The sequence below is a fragment of the Poecilia reticulata genome, chromosome 12 (genome assembly GCF_904066995.2).
Source record: "Poecilia reticulata chromosome 12, P_reticulata-male-v2, whole genome shotgun sequence".
Lineage (NCBI taxonomy): Eukaryota > Metazoa > Chordata > Actinopteri > Cyprinodontiformes > Poeciliidae > Poecilia > Poecilia reticulata.
This window is the reverse complement of record NC_088841.1, coordinates 15,876,753-15,902,279: the sequence shown is the minus strand read 5'-3', so window position 1 is coordinate 15,902,279 and position 25,527 is coordinate 15,876,753. Positions and strand designations below refer to the sequence as shown.

The window sequence follows — 25,527 nt, the reverse complement described above, 5'->3', positions numbered from 1 at the left end:
CGATCCAGCCACCATCTTTCTCCATGAATAATTGAGGGCTTCCCACGGAACAAGCTGAGATCCTGCAGGATGAGTGGGAGGAAGGAAGAGACACTCAATATTATCTGTGGCTCCTGTCTTCAGGCCACACAACTATAATGAAATAATTAGAATGATTCAATGCATTTGCTAGTAAACACGTGGTTCTACACAATTTTTTAAATGTGCTGGGATTAAAAATCTTGTATTATTTCAGAACACTTCTATTGTTTGTTGAGGGATTGAGGTTTTCTCTAAACTCTGGGAGAACTGCTGGGATTTTGATCTGCAAGTGTTGCTTCTTTAATTTTGATGCGCATCTCCCGCAATCTTCAAACCACCTGCTTTGAGTTAAGAGAACGGCTCGTCCTAATGCTGGTTTTGTAACTGGAGCTTGACGTTCCATGTCAGACACAAGCGCAATGCTCAGTGATATACGGTTATGTAATCCAGAGTTGTGTCTCTGCTTTCTCTTCACCTAAACATTCAGTTCGTCACATCAAATCAAATCCGAGGTGAATTTATAGCTCCCTTGAGGGGTGAACGTCACATTTTACATGCTACACAGCTGCATTGTGACACTTACTGTAAAAATAAAATTGCGTAATAATTGTCAAATAATAAGCAAAAAGCAGGCTGAAGTTCTGGGATGCTCATTTCTGATGGTTATGTCATTTTGAGCATGTTGTTTTCTTTCTTTCTTCCCCTCCTCACCTTTTTGCGTTTTGCTACTTTGACTTGCTTTCTGCATTTATTTGCTAAAACCCCCTGAGAATTGCATGATGGAGCAGCTGAAAGCCATGAAAGGTTTATTGCATTTGGCAGACCCTTAAGTCCTTTTGTTTTTCTTTGTCCAATTAAAGCTCCTTGCTCAATCCTACATAGAACTCTGATTTGGACTCGACTTAAGCAGTTTAAAGGTAACCTGTTTTGCTTCCTTGAACAGGTCAGGATAAGTCTATGGACTAAACAAAACATGTGCAGTCCATGTGTTGTTATTGATCTTAAGCTGCTGCTTTGCGCTCCTTTCAGAATGATCTGTTTTAGTGCGTCTTGTCACTTTAATTCAAAATGAGCTGCTCTCTCCAACACACATGTGAAAATATCTGCAAACAGATGTGCAATTTACAACTGTACATCTTTGAAAAGCAGAAGAAGAGCATCCAACACAACCAACAAGAACATAGCAAGTGGTTTCTTGTTGGCAAGTCAACAACAAAACATGTAACTTTTCCAGCACCGATTGTTCACCAGGTAGTGTGGTAAAACCAGCTGATCAAATGTGCTGGAGCTCCGCTTGGCTTGCTTGCAATTGCAACTCAACAACTAGGAGGTTTTTGAAATGGCTCCTTTTCCAGACACCAAAAAACATTAACTTTTTTTTTTTTTTTTAAAGGCCTGGGAGTTTTTTTTAAGCTCTTGGAGTGTTTTTAGGAGCAGTCAAGACCCAAATGCATGTACAAATACGTGCAAAGAGTGAAATTTGCATACTAATTTGGGAACTTGACCTCTGCTTTAAAAGATATGTTTCTTTTTATTCCATCTTTTCCTGAGGGAATATGTGCTGTCAGTTCAAGAGGCAGATCTGGGGTGCTAAAGCGGTGCGCAGCCTTTAGCTGCTTCACTGATGATAGACAATGAAGGCAGCCTTAATCAACCCATCTGCTAAATGTTTCACTAAAATTTAATCCAAATCCAAATGAGCTCTGAGGCTATGTTCTTTCTTCCCAGTAAATGTGCCATTATCCTGGTGGTGCTGTAGGATACTAGATGGTGGAGGGAAACATCCCATTTATTGGCTCAACATTTTCATGAGAGTTACAGTATTCGTTTGACAGTCATATTGTTAGAGTAGAGGCAAATTTGGCTCCATTTCTGCCCAGAATAATTATAGGGAATTCTCATTAATGCCGTTCAAAACTGCTCAAGGCACAAGATTGACATGTAAAACAAAAACATAGAAACTGTGCTTCTCTTCCCGACGTTGACTTTATACAGTAGAGCCATGCAGATTTTCATACGCCTGAGCCAGACTAGCATCGCTACATTATACAGATGCCTGCAGGCGAAACAGTTCAAATCGATCTGAGGAATAAACAAGTCAGGAGCAAAGCGTTGATGAAGCAGACATTGATCTGGCCATCCCACGGGTCTGTGGAACCGCAATCCGTTATGTTTTTTAAGTGCTTTTATTTCATTCTCTTGAAATGAGTCAAATGACCGTCTGCATGCTCAGCAGGAAATAATTTCCGACTGGTATTACAGGAAGTTCTTCCTCCCAGCTGAAATAACATTGAGTTTTGTGTGTTGTTGGAATGTTGCTGGACTGTAACGCAGCTCTAACCATGTTGTGGTTTTCTACCAATTAGAACAACAATCTTTGACAGATTTTCCATCACCGCTTTAGATGATTCACTGCCTCTTCTGAAGATCAGACAGCAGCAATTTTAACGTTCGTCAGGTGAGAACCCCAATTATTTCATGGAGATAAAAGAAGAGAAGTTGAGGATAAAAGAAAGTTTTGAAAAATTATTTCTCCGATTGTAAGTTTTTTAAAAATAAAATGAAACAATAATAAAGAGATTAATATGATTTTGTGTGTTCAGATTGACATGACTTAAGGACAACATACTGCTGTTTTTCTGATTCTTATTGCCATTCCTGCTCACAATAAAAGCTTTGCATTATGACTATAAATAAATCAATATTCACCAGATATTTTCCCCAGTAATCTAAAACTCTATGTAGCTTGATGTTTCATACTGTTATTTTTATTTCTCTTGAGCGACATGTTAGATTTAACCTTTTTGTCAAGAATTTTAGTGACAAGAATCAGTATGTTACAAAGAACATAAGATAGTCGTTGTTGTTGTTGTCAATTTTATTGCCGAGTGATTTTACACGGACATGCCGGTTAAACTGTAAAATAAAGTAAAAAATAAAAATAAAAAACGTCAATACTTAACATTGCAATATTCAATAAACACAAACTTAACGTAGGTTAAGTTTGTGTTTAACCGGTTATAAAGCAAAGTTTACTCTCAGAACATTTTGTAATATAATAAGCATCGGCATTCAAATATCGCAGTGCAGCAAAGAAGAGCTAGCATTTGGCTAATTAGCTCTAGCAAACTCACCAAGCGCACGCTTAGAAGAGATAACAAAGAACTTATCTAGCAACAACCAGGTTCAGCTTGTTAGTTTAAGCTAACGGCAACTTGAGCGCACATCTGGTCCGCCGTTATTTTTCTTCCTCTCCACGTCAACTCACGTACACATGCAAAGCAACTATAGAGCCCTCTAGTGGAATGGGAGGAGCGAATTCACAAGTTTTAACTTTATTAAATAAAAAAATCCTTTCCAAACACTTTTTTTGCCATATAGATCGGAGATGTAAAAAAAAGAAAAAGATTATTTTAAAAAAAGATATTCCCTTCTCACATTGCTGGCCATAATTTATGTGATGATGTACAAATAAATAGCTATAATTACAATTATATTTAACAGTACTTACCATAATTGACTTCAATAAGTTGTCTTTGAAATACAATACATCATACCTTGCCATTTACTGAGTTATAACATTCCCCACCTATTATTATGTTAAATCCCTTGGTAGATTAACAAGTTATTACCTCCAACATGTCTCTGCGTCTCTTGATGTTTTACTCATTCATGAGAGTAAATGAAGGGGAACATGTACTGGAAGTGGGATGATGAGTTACAAGTCTTGGCTGCCGTTTGCTTTTCACTTTCACAGATGGGCCAAAATATTAACTGACTATAAGATGAGTTTTCTTAAGAAAATCCATCATATTAAAAGAGACTTTACATGTTCTAAAAAATAAAAAAAGCAACATTTTCCACCCTCAGCTCCGTCTGGTTCAGTGTAGAGAAAGTGGTGGTTGCTTTCGAGCGGAAATTGATTAGCAAAATGGTGAAGCAAAAAGGCTTGAGCGTAATGATGAGCACTTATATTTTGTAACATCAAGGGACACAGCTAGTCTGAGTGGAGGCTGACCAGAGCGGAGGCTGGAAAATGAGGTTGGACACACACACAAAAAAAAAATCAATGGATGTACCCTTTAACAAAGAGGAACAACAGTCATCTGGGAACTGGAGGCACGATTGCGTAGCTCTGCTTTTACATATAAGGTGGATATTCTCAAGTACTGAAACTCCAAGCTGAGCATGTTGATACTCAATTTAAAGTACAAAGGTGCAAAAGTTTCTCGCAGCTGAGGATGACTGAATGCATCTCTCGGCGATGTCAGACTGCGATATACATTATTAACCCACAGGAGATTGAACACCCGTACTAGCTGCGTGTTTCAAATTAGAGGCAATCAGTCCTTGGCAGAATATTGTTGCTTTGAAATGCCGCTCTAAATTGCTTCATTAGGTGACACAATTTTAATATATTTGGCGTCTTTGCCTGAACACTAATACAGCATCAGATGTTTTATGTCCTACCTCTAGGTTTACATAACAATAAAGTGAAAATGACCCTTGTTCAGTGCATAAACGTTAACGTCCCAGAGGAAAGACAGACTTCAAAAAGCAATTAGACAGTCTGCATGAAGCTACATTTAAACAGCCAATAGCTTGACACACAAGACTCTGCTCTTATTAAATCTCTGCATGGTTGCATCACTTTCACTTGAGGATATCAATACATGGATTTCTCCCAACTTATTTTCCTTCAAATGACTTTTGAAGGAGTCTTGTTTGCTACTCTTGTACGCTTGTTATTTTTCAAGCTTGTGACTTGCCTTCCTACCTTGCAAAAGTATTTATTTCATATTTTATCACATTAAAACCGCAAACTTTATTCTGTTTTATTGGGATTTTATGCGATAGGGCTAACCGAGAGTAGTAAATAATTGTAAGGTGGGGTGAAAAGGATAAATGGTTTTCAGATTTTATTGCAGATACAAATCGAAAAGTGTGACATTCATTTGTATTCATTAGTCGATGTTTGGAACCTCATTTCATTGCGATTAGAGCAGCAAGTCTTCTGGGGTTTGTCTCCACCAGCACTGAACTTCAAAAGATTCCTTTTTTTTTGTCCATTTCTCCTTATTGAATCGCTCATCTTAGTCAGGTAGATGGAAAGCGTCTGTGAACTAAAATTTTAAGCATTTAGTCAGCTCCATCTCTCCTCCCGTCAACTCTGACCAGCTTCCCTGACCCTACAAAAGAAGAAGAAAAGCCTCCCGATAGGGTGATGCTATAAGTCTCATCTAACAGCAGAACTTATGTCGCCTACATTCAGATTTGACAAACTTTTAATTGAACTTTTTGGGGTTTTTTTGTTAAATAATAGTTTTGTTCTTTATCCCTGGCTGTCTGCTGTGTTCTGTAAAGCTGTCAACGCCAGAATTTTTTTTATTAATCTTTAAAGCAATTTTGGAAAACTATGACCTTTTCATGTCAGTAACTCATTCTGTTGGTCCACTTAACCATTTTCCATTACCTTGTGCCGGTAAATCACGTAAAATCCAAGTATGGTGCAACGGTTTTCACCTGAAAACGTGTGAGAACATCAAATTGATAATAATGATTCTGCAAGGTACAGTCTGTACCACTACCGAAAGAAACCAGGCAGAATAATTTCCTTTGGTGTTATTCCATGCTTATGAATTATAGCTTAGTTCATCTCTTGGCTTTAGAAATACTTGCTGTGGGTTTGGCATTGCAGGCATTGAACCAGCCTGTGGGTGGAACTGTGTCCATGAAGCCCGGTGGCAGCAGGGTTTTGAAGAAAGTCTGAAGTCTGTGCTCTGTCTCATTAAAATCTCTTTATATACTACATTCCCAGTGTGCCACCCACTCAGCTGCAGCACCAACTCCGCCTGGCTCGTGATGTCAGTCTCACCAAACAAACAAACAAACAAACAAACAAACGGGTGACTTGGAAAAGCTGCAAAAGCAGGGAACCCCCTACCTTAGTAAGTCAGTAGAGACAGATTTTATAGTTTTCTTGCAGTAAGCAAAGTGTGGCACAGACGACTCTAATGACTGACTACGTATGCCAGGATGATGTTGAAAACTTTCCCAGAACTTGTTTCAAAGCTGACTGGTATGATTTTATAATTGAAACCCATATGTGATGTGCAAAACAGTCTAAGAAGAAATTAAGAAATGAAGAGCGAATCGTTCCTGAAAACTCAATCAGTAAGGCAGATTTGAAGAACAGTTGTTTCTGATTGCAAAACTTCTGTTTTTTGAGTGGATTTGTCATTATTGTTGACTGAGAGCCGATGGCAATGCTTTAATATTTTTTCTTAGTTTTGTTGCTCCTCTCTGTGTCCAGAGCTGTGAAGATGCATTTTCCACTTGTGTTCCCACACTTCAATATTTCAGATCATCATCCAAAATGTTAATATTAGACAATAATAATCATAGTAAAAACAGAAAGTTATTTTCAAAAAATGATTCCACATATTAACAATTTTGTTTATTGTGAATTTCCGGCTGTCCTGGCTATACAGTCAATTGTCTGACAGTATTCAGTAGGTGAAAAGATCTGAAAACGCAACATATGAATCTGGAAAGGAAGTCATTTCTGAGTGTTTAGGTTTACCTACTATTGTAGAAAAAAATGGATGGTCCTTCCAGATGTGACCTGACAACTAAAATTACACCCTGAGCGTCTCAGTATCTCATCCTGCTGGTCAAAAGAGAATAAAAAATTACATTAAATGAACTGCAGGTCTGACTCACCTCAGTTAAGGTGAGAGTTCAGAATTGGCCAACACCAATGTCTGTTTTCCTTTAAAGACTAACCCTCCTATAGTCTTCTAGGGACTGCAGCTATAAGACAAGATAATGTTTACACATTTTGTTTTAATGAACAGTCAAATTTCCATGACAGAAAAACAAGAGCCACAAGTTTCTTGATTGATACTGTACTTTTTGGATTCATTAGAAGATGAAAGCAGACGTCTGTGACATGACAAACTTTGTAACTCAACTCCTTGAGCTCCCCGGGTGAAACAGGAGTTTACTGTAAACTTTGAATCATGAAGTCTGTGATCTTAATTAGTCGTCTGAAGAGCAGCAGGGTCCAAAGTCAGTCCTCCAGAGCCAGTTTCCAGTATGTTTCAGTTCTTATGTGGTTCAACACACCTGAATCAAATGATGGCTCATTAGCAGGCTGCTGTAGCTCATTATCATCCCAGTTTAAGACCACAGCTGACATTCAATGCTTAAGAATTGACTAAAGATTAACCAGAACGGTGCATATTTTTAAATACTGTAATTGTTTTGATTCTGTAGTTTTGAATATATTGTTGCATTTCTCTTTTTTATCATTTTATTTCATTTACAGTTCATCAGTTTATCTAAATCAACTGTTAGGGACAATAAAAAGGAGGTAGATGGACCGTTTGAATCAGCTGTGTTGGCGTCTGGAACTGGACACACACTTTCTGTTCCTTAAGGACAGGAGAGTGGAGTTAGTGAATGTCTAGAGGTTTGATTGTATCATGAACTGTTCTTTCTAGCTGAAGAGTTGTTACCGACACAGGGGAAAATACTCATATCCCAGGATGGCTGAGCTAATAGATGGACATGTAAGTGGAGTTGAGTGATTTGGTTAGCCGCTCTGCAAATTAAGATGCTGCTGACAGCGAACACGCGAGAGAGTTCTTGTAGGTTAAGTGGACATGTAAGGGGCCAGCTCCCCACCCTTCAGGATTATGTCCAGTTTTTTCTTGCAAGGCAATTATCCTCATGCTTGGTGATTTAGAGAGATAAATTAACCTAATAGACAAAGCTTTAGACTGTTGGAGGAAGCTGGAGTACCCAGAGAGAACATCCAGACTCCATGTAGGTCATATATATATATATATATATATATATATATATATATATATATATATATATACCATTAGTCTGCTGAACTCAAAACAGGACAATTAAGCAGAGAGATGTGGTGTTTTTAAAGCAAAATATTGAGATTTTTACTTTTGAAACTCTTTTATTCTACTTTTGACTTGTCTAATTGAGAGAAAGTAATGCTATAGAGCTGACTGGTGCGTTACTAATTTATGTGCTTCCAAGGATCAAGAACTTCGAAAGGTAAGGAAAATAACGACGACTTTCATCCACAGTGTATCACGGCTCATTAAATAATATTTTCTTACAACCTTTTGTGTGGTTCTCTAAGGACAGGTCAGAACTAATTTAATTAAACAATTAATCAGCTTCTAATTAAATTAACTGCTGGCAGTGTTGAGTGCAAATTGGCAGAGCACAGTCAGTGTGGCAACTTGATCTTTACTGTAAGACACATCAGGAGTTGCATAATGCTGTCTGGGATCCAATTTGTAATTGTGTCAAGCAACTACTGATGAGTTCCAGTAAATTATCTTGACTTTTATTCCCTATTTGACTATATAAAAGACTAACTTGTCTTTATGTGACTGGATTGGAGTAAAATCTAGTTTGACATTTACTGTCTTCATGGGTGGTATTTATATTTTGTAAAAACTTGGACTTCAATCAAGGTTCTTGAACCTGGCGTGACTTGCTTAGCATTAATCATCACTTTGACATCAGTGTAGCAAAATGTTGGTCTGCTTTAATGTTTCCAAAACAAAAGCGATAATTGAGCTCCAGTACTCTGGTCTGTAGTTAAAATCTCTTAATTAAAAGGCATCTGAGCTAAATCTCTCGTTTCCACAGTAAAAATCTGAGCTTTCCTGCTTGAGCTACTTCACTGTGAAGTCAAACTCTTCTACATAGATCTATGGAAAACATTAAGAGGCCACTTAAAATGATCAGTTTCACTGATTTCACTTTTTATGCATATATATTTGAGTAAAATGAACATTGTTCTTTTATTCTATGAACTTCTGACATGTCTCTGAAATTCCAAGCAAAAACTTATTTGCAGAAAATGAGAAATGGTCAAAAAATACTTTAAAAGATGCAGTTCTTTTTTTAATAATGCATTAAAACAAGTTCATATTCATTTAGAAACAACAATACTAATATTTTAAGAGTTCTGAAATCAATATTTGGCAGAAGGTTTTCAATGGGGTTTATCTTTTGTGCACCTTCCACGTTTGGAAGACTACCTGTTGACAACTTCCTTGCTTAAAATATTTTATTTATTGGCACAAAATTAATTAGCTTAATATTTTGGGTAATAAGTGCATCTAGTTTGGACCTATTCATAGTTTAGTAATCAACACATGGAGGTTGAATCTCAAAATGTTCAAAAAAGCTTTTTAAAAAATATATTTTTCCCTTGCATATAAATGGTTTGCAGATTAATTTAGTAACGCTTCTGGATACTTGATTCTCTTAGCAATTAATAAAGGTTAGAATAGACTACTGATTATATATATATATTTTAAGGAGAATAATAAATTAGGTCCAGATCACAAGTTGCAATCAGACCACACACAGCAAAAAGGGGGGAAAAGGCCTGAACTGGACTGAAAACATGAGGTAGGAGAGGATGAATTACCAACTGCTTTTGGAATCAATAATCCCACGAATCACCACCTCAGATCTTTTCCTTTCGCTTAACCAAGCAGAGGGAGTGACGAATGCAAAGAGCAAAGCCTGTTGATTTATGAGGCTCCCTATCAGAGCAGGAAGCAGCAATAGACGCAGAGAGAATCCTCTCTGTGTGGCTGAGGAGGCAGACGAGGAAATGCAAACAAGTCTGAGAGAGAAAAGATAATGTTTTCCTCTTGTTATACAAAAAAAAATCTCACCCACAGTTCTTCCTCATTTGTTTGACAGATGCTTTCCCGCTGACATGTTCCAAGTGCAAACAAAGAAGTCTAATGTGCTGCAGCAAGCACTAACAAGAAGGTTTCTGCAGCCGTATAGCTCTCCTATACATATTTAACCACACTGTTATACAGACCAGACTGTTGCAGACTGGAGTGTGGGCAGAAGCATTGAGACATGATCCAGCCTGAGAAGTTTAGTAAAAAAAAACAAACATATTCCTTTGTGAGAAAGATTCATGAAACATGTGCTATTTGCAATATGTTTTACTCTTATTTTGGGGGAAATACATTGATTTTCTCACTTCTAGTTTAGATGAGAAAATTATATCAGAAATATTATGGGGGGAAAAACATTTTGTTTCATTGTAACAAGCTTTTTTGATTTTATTTTTAAAGAAAATTTGGTTTTCCTAAGATACAGGCATGATTTTAATCGAATAAACCATATTTGTAGACACTTTGGCAGTTTAGAGTCCATCTCTTAATAAACTTTTGTCATAAATATGCATTGCAGGAATAAGCGGCACTGGAAACACAATATTCTGTCCTTGTAGACTGCATATTAATTTTAATTTGTATATATTGCAGCTCTAAAGATTATCACGAGAAAACATGGTAATCTAGGTCAAAATGACATCTCGCCAAATCACCTTTTTTGCTTTATCTTTCAATTTCAGGCACTTTACAAGACAAGCACAATTATGCAAAATCTAATTAGGTTCAGACTGAATCTACATCAATCCAATTTATAGCAATGCAACCCTAATATACAGTCAGATTCACGTCGATTTGCATGCAGCCCAGTTCACTAATTACAATAAATCCAGCTTGCTGTGGCCTGCAAAATGGAAAAAAGTTATGTAAGAAAACTCGGGCATTTGTAGCAAGTCTTACTGGGAATTTTAGAAAATATTCACTTGCTTTTGCAGCAACTGCTACGTGGTTCATGTGAGGCTTGTTAATTTCACTTTGCTGGATCTTAGGGAGGGCTCAGACGAGAAAGGTGAACTCAAAGGTCTTTATCAACGTCCCAATGCTGAGCCAGAAACATCTGTTCCCAGACTTCCTGTGCAAGATTTGTGATAAAATTTGTATAAGAAGGTAGTGACTCTGTTAGTTAGAACAGACCATGAATAAACTCACCGATCTCTGCTTGGTAACTTAAAGTAACGGTTCATTAGGAGAAACTCCTTTATCTTCATTTTATCACAAGTCTGTAATTTTTCCAGGAATTCCTTCTCTAAACAATGACCACTTTTGTTCTTCAAATATTATTTTCCTCAACAAACTATGAAACTTTCTGGCAACAGTCCTGGAGGAGAGTTGTACAAGAGAAAGAAACACAAGGCATTGCTGGAAAGCCAACGAAATATCTCTCTGACAGGCACACACACAAAACTCGTGACTTGTTACAATTTCATATTTACATTTAAAATGCATGTGTCCCCAGCAAATCAAACCCATACAAAACTGCAGGTGAATCAAAGATTAAATAAGATGTGAGGAAAGTCCAGAATCTTAGCAAATTTGTCATTACATAATATCTGAAAGCCTGGACATGGACAGACAGGACCCAAATATACCAAAGTAGAGAAAGCGATGATTTAAGAAATGCACTTTATCCTTCTCACCAACTGCACCAAACAAAGCAGGTATTAAAGGTCAACTAAATTGGTGGCCAGATAATCTGTAGAACTGAGAAGGAGCGGTTCGAAGAACACATTTCAGCTGCAGGTCTGAAAAATGTGAGTTTTGATCTGTTGCTCAAATTCTGCAAGTTTGGTTTATATAAAAAAAAAAAATCTTTAATATGGTTCATATTCGCTATTTTATGTCTCACCTGAACGATGCCACACAGGTGTGAGGTGGGAAAAGTCGCCTACATAAAACTGCTGAAGATTGAGAGATGTGTCTGCAGTATGAAGGCGCGTCGGATTACTGGGTTAATTGTAGTCGTGCATTTTGACAGCAAAGTAAACGTCAACGCACACTGGCAGTGCGAGTCAAAAAATACGTCCTTATTGTTTTCTGTTCACCCACCGCAGCTGCGCCTGGCTGGCAGCCAGCAAAGCACGGCATCCAGCGATCCTTTTCAAACCTGTTCTGTTCAGACGCACTGATGTTTCTGATAGCACCACATCTGATAGCGTCAGATAGTCAGGGATGTTTACCTTTCCAAACGTGAGATAAGGCGAATTTGCAGGTGACAAAACAGGATTTGAGGATAAAAATAAGCCTGGCTTCATGTTGCTTAATAATTGAGAATGTTTTTTTAGTTTTTTTTTTTAAGAAAATGTTTGTGCTTCCTTACGGTTTTGAGTTCCAGGTAAGTGAGCTGAGTGTCAGAGAGGTTGAGTTTAAACACTTTTTAATTAAAAAACTTAACTGTTGCACAAATTTAAGTAATCAAACTAGTTGTGCAATGAAAACACAAGTGGAAAAAAGTAATATATCAACATAAAGTGAAACTTTCTGCTTATTGTAACTGATTAGTGCTGACAGCATTGAAGTGGTTTAGATTAGATTATTCTCTTCAAGCATGTCGCGAACCAGTAGAACCAGTAGAATCAGTCTCAATACCAGAGGCCATCCATCAAAGCAGTAGTCTCTAAAAAAAAAAAAAAACAGACTTAATCAGTAACTTTGTCCAGGAAAGACACAGATAACAAGTTAACAAGGACTCCTGAAACAAATAACAGAAAGAGAAGATGAAATTAAAGGCAGCAGTAACTGCAAAAAACCCATAAATGGAGAGTAGTAAGAGAAAACAACAGAATGAGGAGAAATGTTAAGTCCTTCAGCAGCCTAATCTCCTAACGGCTTGGGCCGTCTCTCATTACCTCAAAACAATGCCAAGGAATTAAAATTCGGAGCCTATTGGCTCTGGAAGATGAGAGAAAGGATAAAACTTGAAAAAGTTCCTGTTTGCAACTTGCTGTCAGGAGAAGGACTTGAAATAGACTCCATTTAAAGCCTGCCAGCCAAGCTGCACCACGTTGGCCAAAATAAATGTAACTGAACTGATTGAACTGATTGAACATCCTGGCAACCTGCCCACGGCGTAAATCACCCTTCATTCAATGGCTGCTTTCACCGCCAGTCCCTCACGACCCTAAATGAGATTAAGCAGGTATAGAAAATCGATGGGTGGATAATACATGTTTAAAACCCCATAATAGAAAATAGTTTTGTGCTGTAAAGCAGTAATCAGAGTCATTATCTTCGTCTTCCTGCTGGTCGGTTGGCAGAGGAAGAAGAAATCCCGAGACAGGATTTTAGAAAGGAACTTGACTCAGTTTAAATGTCTCATAAACCTTTCAGTCACAGCGAGTGACCTATTTTTCAAGAATAATTAATATTTTTTACATTTTTTTCTGATCCTATGCATTTAGAAAGCAGCACCTAAAGTTGGTGTGAGATGAAACTACAACCTCCTGTCATTTACGTGGCTACTTTCCCTCATCCTGTCTTATAAATCCAACTGTTTCCATGTATTTATTATTAATTTTTTCTGTCAAGGTAGTTTTCTTTTTCTAGGAGTCTTACAGCTGGCCTAGAGGTGACACTCGAGCCAGAAAACAGCTGCTGCTTTTCCACAGATAACTTTCAGCGCAGGCGACAGAATTTGTTATGCAAGCCGCTCAGAGTCATGCATTTAAATGCAAATTCTCTTTTGCACATTATTGATTGTTTAACTCTCTTCGCCGCTGCTTGCTGTTGTTGTTGTTTTTTTTTGCATGCTTTGCAGATGCTCTGTACTTGTGGACTGCGTGGCACCCCATTACAGACCCTCTTAAATCAATAAACTCACTATCATTAAGTATAGATCGCTTGCTTTTGGATAAATGACTGTCAGCGCAGAAGAATCAAAGTACCTTAACTGTTTTTTTATTATTATTATTTTGAACAGACAATAAAAAGCTAAACAGAAAATAATAATAATAATAATAATCTCATGTATATCAACAATCAATCATTTAAGTTTCCCCACACCAGTTCAACCCTGGAAGTATTCCCTCATTAAATGACATTTAAACTTTACATTCTCATCTTTTATTGAACAACTATTTACACATTATTAACCTCAACAATAGCAACGTTTCCCTTTGAACATCAAAAACATCCTGGTAATTTAAAATGTCCTTCTCATCTTAAATTGTAACCCACTTCTCTGTCACAAAACATTTTTGGATTATTGTGTGGAAGTTGATAGTTTCTTGCTTGAACATAAATTGTATGATTTTGAATTTTACAAGGTCCCAGAAATTCATGTAAGTAGTTTGGTTTCCATTACAAATGTTCGCGAAAGTTTGTCGATATTCTGCTAACGTCCATAAGTAAGAAAGAGAATGAAAGTCGCTCTTGTTCACTCAATAAGTCATTAAAAAACACCCTCCTTCCACTTCCTGTCATCCTCTTCATCTTCTCCATGAGTAGTAACATCCGGTTGTTGATGCAATAAAAAAAAGGTGTCTCCATTGCAGTCTTGAGAAATTCAGCGTAAAAAAACACCACATCCTAAAGCATGAGTTTTGTCAACATTGGAGAGCAAATTTATTTTCATTATTAAGCATCAGAGATGCAACAAAGCATTAAAAGTTTTCTTCCTTTTTTTTTTTTTTGTCTGACAGTCTGAAGACCACCCTGAAGAAGCGTCTGTCCGGTGACGTGGTGAACCTGTCGGGAATCCCGCTGTCCGGACGCGACGTCCACCGCGTGGCCTTCTACCTGCAGACCTGCAGCGAGGCGGTGTCGGCCGTGGACCTGAGCTTCACCGAGCTGCAGGACGACAGCTTGCGTCTGCTGCTGCCCTACCTCAGCTGCCTGCCCAAACTGACCACGCTGGCCGTCAACGGCAACCGCCTCACGGCCGCCATACTAAAAGACCTGAAGGAGACGGTGAAGGACCCCAGGAAGTTCCCCAGTCTGGCCTGGATCGACATGGGCAACAACGTGGACGTCTTCACCGTCCCGCAGCCGCTGCTCGTGGCCCTGCGGCGCCGCTTTGGTTTGCGCAGCAGCCTGCCCACCATCTACGAGTACAGCGAGGCGCAGGTGTTTGGTAGCTACAACCCAAACATGGAGACGTCTGTGGAGGAACCCAGTCTGTATGAGGAGGGGGATGTAGAGGAAGACGATAGAGTGGAGGAGGAAGAGGAGGAGGACAGACTGGAGCTTCGAGCCTGGGGCTTCAGAGAGGAAAACATGTCAAAGAATGGGCCGCTCCACTTCTGTGGGAGGTGATCGCCCAGGGCGGCTTTCTTTTAGACTGGCAGCCTCTTGTATCCTCAAGTCTAGCCTGCTCTGCTGGAGTGGCAGGAGATGCTGACGTTGACCCACACGCTTCTGAAAATAACTTTAAAATGAGTAACCGTGTTGTGTGTCCCTGTGGACGCTCCGAACACTGCAGACAGCTCTGTGCTTTTACAGTCAGTAAGAATAAATTTGTACACTGATTTAATCTTTATTTATCCAGGGAGGTTTAACTGAATAGGCTTGTTGTTTTCCAGTGCAACATGACTGTAAGACTGGGAGATTTCCTGTAAAGACTCTCCCGGTTTTCCAAAACTGTCCACTGGAGCCACTTGGGAATTAAGTGCCTTAAACACAGGCACATCAGGAGGAGCTGCTGAAGAAGACAGGATCATTACATGACTTTTTACTTTATGTAGGGGTAAAGCTGCTAGAATCAAGGATAAATATAAACCTGACGCTGTAAATATATTACAACATTTTTCCAATTAAAAGCCCCTTTATTTATTTATTTCCCCTGTTGCAGAAAACGCAGAAAGAGGGCAAAGGTTGCTTAGAAATGTACAGTAATTTCAATACCTCAAAACAATGCATTTTCATCTGCAGATAACAAAACTGTAAAAAGAATAGAATAGAATAGAATAGAATAGAATAGAATAGAATAGAATATGTAGACTTTTGAAATGAAATTGGGGAAGACAATATAAGAATATAATATATAAAAAAGGCTGAAGAAATAAATACATTTAAACATGGATTTTCTTCAAAATAAATACTTAAAAAGTTACCAAAAGAATCCATAAGACAATAAAAACCAGAAGTAAATAAAATGCATATAAAAAAATAAGTAGATAAACTATGATATGTAAAACTGCTACCACATTTAACCAGCCGTTTATATATTTTTACAATTTTTTGCCGTCCCATACTTTACCCTACATGTGACTCCTCAAAGTGACTCCTCAAAGACAATAAAGCTCAAAGTCAGCTTTATTGTCAGTTTGCTGCATTTGCCAGACTTGAGAATTCGATCCCGATAATCACACAATGCGACACACGATAAGCAACATCTGAAGGAAAGCACCATAGCAACAAACGGCAACATTAAAACAGCTGAAATCTATTCAGTGAGTTTCAAAAAATTGTCTACAATGCATCAGTTGTTTGTTAAAAAAAATCCCCCCAAAAAACGAATATTTAACTTCTCGTAATGTTGTGAAACTTTCTGCTGAGCTTCCTGGAGCTTCTTCTGATTCAACTTGACTTCATTCCAGATAGTAACAAATTAACACAAAGCAAATCTTCTGAAACAAGATCACACACTGATGGTGTTTGGCAGAGACTTTTTGCCATTGAATGGAGCGAACTGTCGATCTGTGACTTCTCTCCCGGCACAGGCCAGAGGAAGGACACCAGAATATTTTTGTGTTATTCGAGGTAGCAAGAAGCAGAGCAAAACTTTTATCATTTTGCATAATGCTGTGATCCCTGTTGATCAGATCAGGAGAGGCTCGCAAAAGAAACAACAGCGTCAACAATTATCATGCTGTAATGGTTGTAGGGCCATTTTTATAAAAAATGTAATGGCCGCAAGTCCTAAAACTGTATTTGGCAAAAAATATGCAGGCAGAGAGTCACCTCATTAATATTAAACCCAATGTAAAACATGATTTCTCACCCACGGGGTGATGGACTGGTCGGAATAACAATCGGTGCTGAGCTGCACAGGGAGAACAGAGACGAGGCTTCAGGGAAAAGGAACGTGAACGTCCTCCAGTCATCCAGATAGATCTAGAAGATGTAGACCATCTCTGAAGATGGCTCTATGTGGGATACACGCTGAATGCCATCGTCCAGCCTGGTCAAATGTGAAGAAAAAATGTAAAAACTGTGCCTGGAGTCAAAGGAGTCGGATGCAAAGCAGTTTTAGCTTTATTTTTAGTAAATGAACAAAACCGGGCTCAGATTAGCGAGAAGTATTTACGTTTTAACAATTTAATAAGTTTCATTTCATTTGCATTCTCTAACGTCCATTCTGCTGTCCCATGTTAGTGAGGTAGTGATGCATTTGAACAGTATTTTTGCTTTGGCTCATGTGATTTTCACCATGACTCATTAAGAGGAAGATACAGTTGTTTCCATTTCTTCCCGACAATACGATTCACTTGTCGTACTTCTGTGAACGATACATCTGCAGCCGCTGCTAAGTGTCTTTGCAGAGAAAAGCCATGTCCTGACACACACACTCAGACCTCACACACAGTATTCGGGTGCGAGCCGCTGATGAACTGATTACTGCCTCTATCAGGCCTCGTTATCCCCCTTCTGTCACAGATGGTGTGCAGAGCTTCGATTTTTTTTCTCTTTTTTTCTTATAAAATAGGACTGGCCCCAGATAATTTTGGCCAGTGATGATTTCTGAACGTCTCTATTTCTGAATTTGACTGAGAGGAAGAGGAACGATCCCCGTTTTTAGGATTTAACCACCATGTAGACCACAACAAGCAGCTCTGCTTCTTCTGTTGCTGTACAGGAAGCTCTTTGTTGTAGCATGAAAACAATCTTTCTTTTGTGGACTGCAGTTTTTTGGGGTTTTTTGTATTGATGTTAATGTTTTGTGTTGTTTTTAAGCAAATAGCTGTGACTTAGGGTAGAGAGAATTTCTTCAAGCGAACTAGTTTTTCAGTAAATTTCAGCATTTGGAGGTAAATTATAGACAAAAATTGAAGCTTGTGTCTTGCCTGCAAACAATGTGGTAGGGTTTGTTTTATTTCCTGCTTATTATTTTGTGAACATCTGCTTCCTTGTCTTCTGAGAGCAGGACGGCAGATTTGTGTGCTTGCGTAAGTTTCTGTGAGAAGGTAATTAGAGTGTGTCTGTTTATGTTGTGGACACACGGAGTAAATTGCTACCTTTGATCGTAGAAATGAAATGTTTGCTCATTTGCACTTTTAAGAACGACTCGGTCCCCGTATGCATAATTTGTTTTTGCTTTGTTTTTTTTATTATTGTGACTCACTGGCACAAAAACAAGCACCTCAGTTGTGTGTCCTATAAACTGATTCTTTTTCTCAACTTCTTTGGTTTGTAACCTTTTTATTAACCTTGGTGTTGTGATACAATCATTTGTGTATCTGCTCAGTCTTGGTTTTTGCTTTTCTGGCTCATTTCTAAGGTGGAAATAGTGTTTGCCTGCAGCTGCTTAAAATAAAAAGTGTTTTCCATAAGATAAGCATTTTTATTTACTTTTTTTTTTCTTCATCATGTCTGGAATAATAAAAATATTCCTCCAAGGTATAACACTATAAAGTTTCGCCTCATCCCAAAGTTTAAAACTGAAACTCAACAAAAATCCATTTATTTTGTGCTTAGTGATATGAATAAGGATTTCTCCTGGACCACAAACAGCTATAAAATTGAATTAGCTGTTTTAGTGCCAAGTTTTCTTTTTTTTTCCAAGCAGGAAATGTGAGCATGTGACAGTGACATCAGTCTGGGATGTTTTGCTAACCCTAACATTCAGTTTTTGACATGTAACCTAAACCCAGAAGCAAAATCTGGATTTTTTCCTGTTGAAACTCTAGTACTGTGGACATGATCTGTTTTAATTTCCAACTTTTACAACATAAATAAACATATTATCTTACTTAGCAGCTTCATAAACCTCCACAAAGCTGACTATAAAGAATATATTTATGTACTGACCACTGCTGACGCTGTCATTTCTTCCAGACAAGGCTTTTGAATTTTGATGAAATTAGATAGAGTTAAATACAGTGCATTTATAAAGCGCCAACAGCAAATGTCGCCTCAAGGTACTTTACTAATGGGTTATATTGATTTTTCCACCACTTTTCTTGTTTGGTATGCACACAAAATGTCTCCTTCAAGCCAGTTGTGGACAATGTTATACAATAACATAATTTAATGTAAAAGGATTTGAACCTCTGAACGTTTTTACACGTTATCGCTTTACATTGAACGTCGTAGCTCTTCATATGGCTTTAGACCAACACAAAGTAGTGGATTAAAAACTGAAATATGAAAAATATGTCACATATTTGGATTCACCAGCCCTGTTTACTCAGATAAACTAACTTAAAAGTAAGTTTTCAGTTAGCTATAAGGCCTTGCTTTAAGTAAACAACTCCTTAATATTGATGACAAAGTATTTGTTTTATTGGTATTTAAATTAACTTATAACATGTAAAAAATGTCTTGTTAGAAGTTAAATAATCTGCCAATAGAACCAGTACTTTTTCATCAGTATTAAGAAATTATTTATTTAAAACAATCTCCTATAGCTTACTGAAAAAATACTTTTAAGATAGTTAAACTTATTTCAAGCTTACTAAGACATTTGAACTAGAAACTAGACCAGAAATACTTGGTAAGATGTTGTTTTTGAAGTGACATAATTGTGACCTGACCCCTATTTTGGAAACTTCTGCCCTAAAGGTTTTGAAACTGTAACTGCAGCAAAAGGTGAATCTGTGAACACATGTTGGGTGAAAACATGGGTGAAAACATATCCTGTGTGTTCCCGCTGCTCTCCTCAGTTCGCGCCGAGCTGCGCTAGAGAGAGGTAAGCGTATAAAGTTGTCTTCTGTTCATGTGTTAAAATATTAAAAAGGTTCTAAAAAGTATGTTGTAAACTCACAAGCAGTTATATATATATTGTTGTTTAACTGTTTATGTTTAGCGCAGCACTGTACTGGGCATTTATTTCCCGCGTTAGTAACATCTATGACGTTTTCTGTGCCAACGTGATTATTTTTTTGTTCTTTTGGTTGGTTAAGGTGTTTGTGAGGAAGCCAGAACTCAAGAACTGCTGTGCTGAGAGTGTTTTTGTTTTGAACCGGCATGTGAGTTGCTTCAATTTTATTTGGATGTTAAATTAATGTGTTTAGTATATTTTTATGTTATTATGGAAGATTGTAATTATTGGGCAGATTATTTCTGTTTGGGTTTTATTTTTTTAATTGTTTTGAATGAATGTAGATTTTACATTATTATGTTGGTTGGTTTTAGCACATTCCTGTCAGTTCGCACCGAGCTGAGCTGCTAGAGAGAGGTGTTTGTGAGGAAGCCAGAACTCAAGAACTGCTGTGCTGAGAGGGTTTTTGTTTTGAACAGAATAAACCTGCCTGTGGTCCAGTGGTCCTCGACTGCTGGTTCCTGTCTTAACACAACGCAGAGTACATGCAACAGATGAGCCGGATGGAGGCGGCAACAGATGGTCTAAGGAAAATAACCTGCCAATGGAATAAGACATTTTTCCCATATTATAAGTTAAATCACACCTTGAAGAATGTGGTGGTTTTGCAGTGTATTTAAGGTCATACGAGACTCTACAGGACTTTTCCCAAGAACCGAGGTCTTTCCTGGTCAGGTAACATTTCCACTATTCAATGTTCCCACATTGTGTGCATAAGATAGCATTGCTCCTTTTGCATTAATCACCGACTGCAGACAGCACCAAAAAGCATGAAAGTGCGTAGCGCTCATTCTTCCAAGACTCTTTGCAGGGATTCTGATGGCTCAGCTTTCCATGTCAGCATCTAATACTGGTGTTGATGAGAGCGGACTCCCTGCACGGGCCTGTCGACGCGCTGAATAATGTCAACATCCTGCTGACTCGTAGCTGCTCTGCTGGCGAGGGGGTTTCATGTTCGCAGGGGCAGAGCCCCAGGCATCCATCTGTGATCTCCATCCGTTCAAAGAAAGGAAACAGCCGAGTCGGATAACGGAGGATCGTGTTCTGGTTTGTAGCCAACACTGAAAGTGCTGCATCATGTCTGTGCGTCGTGTCAGACATAAACACTGTCTTGTTTACACGACTAGAGGATTAAGCAGAAATGATGATGATTACTGTTTGAGAATTTTCTAAGGAAGGTTGATCAAGAACTTTGAGAATAAAATACTTAATCAGATGGAAAACACCTCCAATTTCAGTAGCCACTGTTGGTATTTTATATTTCCTTTTTCTTAGTCTGTGTCTTAGAAGATTTAACAAAGTGCTTTCAGCTGCAAAGTCGCTCAGTCAACAATCAACCAAACTGATGGGCCTCAAAGAGCGCTGCATAACCTTTCAAAATAAAATCACGATTAATTAGCTGGTTATTCCTCTGTGACTTATTAGATCAATGAATCCGGGGCGTCAGTTTCTGTTCACCAATTAGTTTTAGAGACTGCTGTTAAAATTACAGCAAGTTTCATCAAGATCCTGACGTAGGATTGTTGGCAACTTGGGGGAAAAAATTACAAAATTCCCAAACACAATTGCTCAGTTTACTGCACAGCACACATTTTCAGTCTTAAAGTTTATCTAATAGGAAAAGAAAAAGACTTTTTAAAATGCCTATTTGGAAATGCAATTGGGATTTATAGACAAAAGAAATATATATTTTTTGTTCTTTAGTTTGGTTGGTTTCGACGGTCAGTACATTGGTTGTTGTAATTTCAAGCACTTGTTTACATGGAATAAATGAATGACCAATTATTTCTTTTATATCAATGTCAAAATCAAAATGTCATCAAGTCACACAATTAATAAGTTTTAGAGAACACACAAATATACTGAAGGACTTTGTATGTGAATCTAATGTTGAATCAAGTAAAGGATTTTTTTATTTAGCCGTTTGATCAAATTTGTGGGTGAGATTAAAGCACCTGATTCTTAAAGCAGCAGTGGAGCTCATTAGTCTGTGACCCGGTTCTGATCAAGAACCAATAGCAGGTCACAGGTTTGCACAGAATCTTCTGCCTTCCATGTAGGTGAGAAACATTTTCAATCGTCTGAATTTTTTTATTTTTATTTTTTTTGCTTTTCATCCCGACACACACGCTCTTAGACTTGCACGCACAGGTCAGTGGATAATGAACCAGAGAATAGTCTGATCCGTTCATCGTCACTGTAGAAGTTTAACAATTGTAAAGATGTCATTTGGGATTAAACCCAGACAAACGTGTGACCAAATTACTGAAAACAAAACAGCTAAAATTGTTTTGTGTATTATTTTTGGACTTGAATAAATATATTTCATGTTCAACAAATTTTATGTGAGGGATTTTGTTTAATAAAAATACATATTGTGACATATTATGTGATCCACTCCTATTTCCAACTATTGATCTCAGAAAGAAAACCCAGACATCCCCGGCCCCTGCGGCTCTCTCCAGCCTATTATCTGAGACTCCCAGGCGTTCCCGGGTCAGAGGGGATGTGTAGCTGCTCCAGTGAGTTGCCAGTCTGCCCCGGAGTCTCCTCTGAGTGTCACATTACAGTGAAAGCTGTCTTCCTGGTAGGTTCAAACAGGTCTAGCTGTAGCTTGTTCAGTCTGGTTTCCTGGTCTTTCCTGAGGCACTCTTACTCTGAACCAAAAGGAAGAGATGGCAAAACTCATGGGCTCAAACTCTTCCAATGTGATAAAGTGACGATTTTGAGCTGGAGAATACAAACCTGTGAATAATATAAGAGATAAAGATTTTCCTAAATTTATCTGTCATTTCACATTTAGCCTAGTCATTTTCTATCCAGTCCACTGCTTTCCTATGATTGATTCTCATCTCCCTTCAGTGCTCCGTCTGGGATTTCTCACATTGAGCTTGATTTCAAATACCAGGATTATCACCTTTGTCCCAAAAACCTCAGTTGTTTGTTGGGAAGCTGAAGACGAGGAGACATTTTAGTTTTCAGCAATACAGTGAGTGATTTTTTTTTTTTTTTTTTGTTTACTTTTCATATTCTTTTATGATAAATAATTGTGTAATTTTTTTCCAAACAGAGACTCAAGAGGGTGGAGAATTAATTTTTTCTAAGCGAACTCACTGTTAAAGCGTGCATTCCCATCAATTTATTTCAATTAAGTTTATGGAATTATCTTTGAAATAATTAGATGCTTACAGTTTCCACTGCAAGAAAAGACGCTGAAAGTGTTGCAAAAGAGAACACTTCAAATTATATTGATATTGATTACAGTTCAGCTAATGATGACTAGTGACTTGTTAAGTTATGATGAAGTTCCCGGACATTTATACTGGATAATCAGCGATGAGGTCAGAGCTTAAAAACCTGGAATATTTACTGTACCGTAAACTTGCACTTTCTTACTTCCTGCCTTCTAATTCTTTCTTACTTTCTTACTTCCTGCCTTCTTATAATTCTCTCAGCTTCTTCAGAAATCCTCATTTTCTCAGCCATGTAACAGAAGTGGCTTTGGAAAGCACACATGCGCCACCTGGTGGCTCTCATAGTTAGCTGCAGGGAGAAGAACCAGAGTCAACCCACAACATATGTTGATGGGGGATTTATATATATATATACTTCTGTTCACAAGAGTGTTGAGAAATTCTTTGCTGTTGCTCTTTTTTTTCTGACATGCTGAAACTTATCAAACAAACGAAAGAGAGCAGAACACACATGCGGGATCGTTCCCAGAAAGATTGTTTCTGTTTATAGAGGTTTCGAACTAAGTCAAACGGCTTTCTTGTTTATTTTGGATCCAGATGAGAATCATCTGGATGAGAAACTTACTTGCATTGTCATTTCATGCTTTTAACTAAACCTGGCCTTTTATGAGTTTATAAAAGTGTGTGCTGTGGAGGAGCAGCTCATGTTTCACAATCCTGCAGGAAGAGAAGTGGTGAACTCTCTCAGGGATTTATCGGTGTGCAGTCTGTGCACAGTTTGAACATGTCATCTGGACCTCATCCAAAGTTAGTTTCTAAATTTGCTGGAGCGAAAAAAGAGACCCATCAGAAGTCTATTGTTTTCAGAAGAATTGGCTAAAATAAACTGTATTTCCCAGAAGAATACAGGTTTTCCAGTAAAAGATTTTAATCATGCTAATGAGCTTCATCCCACCAGGCTTAACTAGTAGCAGATTGGAGATTTGGACAACTTATTGTGCAAAGGGAGGCAGGTGAAATAAGGTCCTGCCACAGCAGACAAGGTAGCACATATTATGTCAATTTAATTCATTAAATGGAGGAAAATATAAATAAAACTGCCAGAGAAAAAGAAAGAAAGCAGTTGAAAGAACATGATACGCTGCGCACTGAGAAGGTATTAATGAATCTTGTTCACACTTTCTTCTCATCTCAATGACTATCAGCTATCTGCTGTGTGTTTGGTTTGTGGTATTTCTGACAGATGTTTATGTCTTGGTGCCAAACCATTTGTCTAAACAGTTTCCCACTGGGAGAACGCTTTGTGTTAGTCATCTTAGGGGGGGGGGGTGAATTTCCTGGGAACACATGCTGAATCACAGTTGAAACTGAGTGCTTTCCAAAATTGCTAGAGATAATTTTTTTAGCTTTTCTTATTGTTTGTTTCGATTTTTCTCATGTTGAAAACCTCAGATATTCAGTTGTTTCTAAACTTGCCAAATCAGAGCTGTGTTTTATTTCTACTCCGAAGCAAAAAGAAAAGGATGCTTGCTTTTTAAAATGACTTACAAGGAAAGATATGTAAAAATATGGCATCAACTTTACTGCAAAAACCAACCATTTGCAAGAACACTAAATCAAGAATCAACATGTGTGTAATTTAATCTAATTATAGATCCAGTTATAAGATTATGTGCTTTTTGTTACATGGAAAATGATATAAATGTCAGAAAGCTAAAATTGCGCAACACTCTGAATGCAGCAACCCTTGGTAAAACACAATGGTGGCAGCATCATACTGTGGAAAAATATTTTTTTCCTGTAAAAAAGCTGCAAAAGACTGAAGATCAGAACCAAACTTTATCTTCTTAGAGGACTGTTACCCCAAACATCCACCCAGAGCTGAAGCTCATTTCACATTCACGTAGAAAATGGTCCAGTCAAAGTCCAGACCAAAATCCACTTGGACATAAGCTGGACGTTGTTAGAACAGAGCAGTCTTTCAATGTACAAATATGGTACAGATAAACCTCAAGAAGCTTTGGAGGCTAAATACAAAATCCTGTAATGTTACTTTGAGATATTTATTTGTAAAAACTGTTTAAAAAGTATGTTTTTCTTCCACTTCAAAATGATGTCGGTCTGCCACTTAGCATCGCATAACCACACATTTGGGCTTTTGGATGTAACATGAAGAGTGCAAACAGTTTTCAGGCACTCCATACGAAGTGTTGGATGCAAAAACAAAAGTGAGTTTAGAGGAAAAATCTGATATTTCCAACGTCAACATTTCTCCTAAACGATTTGTGTGAAAGTTTAGGACTGCTTCACTTCTGTGAACATGAATTTCTAATTTATATGAAGCAAGAGGATGTTGGTTGCTTCAACCTTTTTTACGGTTTCAGAATGACAGGGTTTGGGCATCTTGCCTGGGCGATATTTAATAGCTTCAGTTCTGGCAGCTGTTCTGCTTTTAAAGCAGCTCTGGGAGATTTCCAACCGCTTTTAATTTACTGACATGCCTGGGTCATCTTTGCGTGAATTTGTTGGACCTTAGCTGAACTTTCTCTTTGCAAATGTGTTCAAGATAATCACCAACCTCCTTTTTGTT

The 25,527-nt window shown here is 37.9% G+C and overlaps 1 protein-coding gene across 2 annotated transcripts in view; it reads left to right on the top strand.

Annotated features, from left to right (window-relative positions):
* lrrc75bb (leucine rich repeat containing 75Bb) overlaps positions 1 to 20,790 on the top strand; it is a 42,789-nt gene extending 21,999 nt beyond the window's left edge. The window contains exons 4-6 of one of the 2 annotated variants that reach the window (XM_081613648.1): positions 14,405 to 19,891; positions 20,163 to 20,418; positions 20,555 to 20,790. In XM_081613648.1, the coding sequence (XP_081469774.1) occupies positions 14,405 to 15,017 (613 nt within the window). In that variant the 3' untranslated portion in view covers positions 15,018 to 19,891; positions 20,163 to 20,418; positions 20,555 to 20,790. Of the gene's footprint in view, positions 1 to 14,404; positions 19,892 to 20,162 lie in introns of both variants that reach the window. The other variant, XM_008424164.3, reaches the window with a different exon arrangement.
* Positions 20,791 to 25,527: the final 4,737 nt, after the last annotated feature.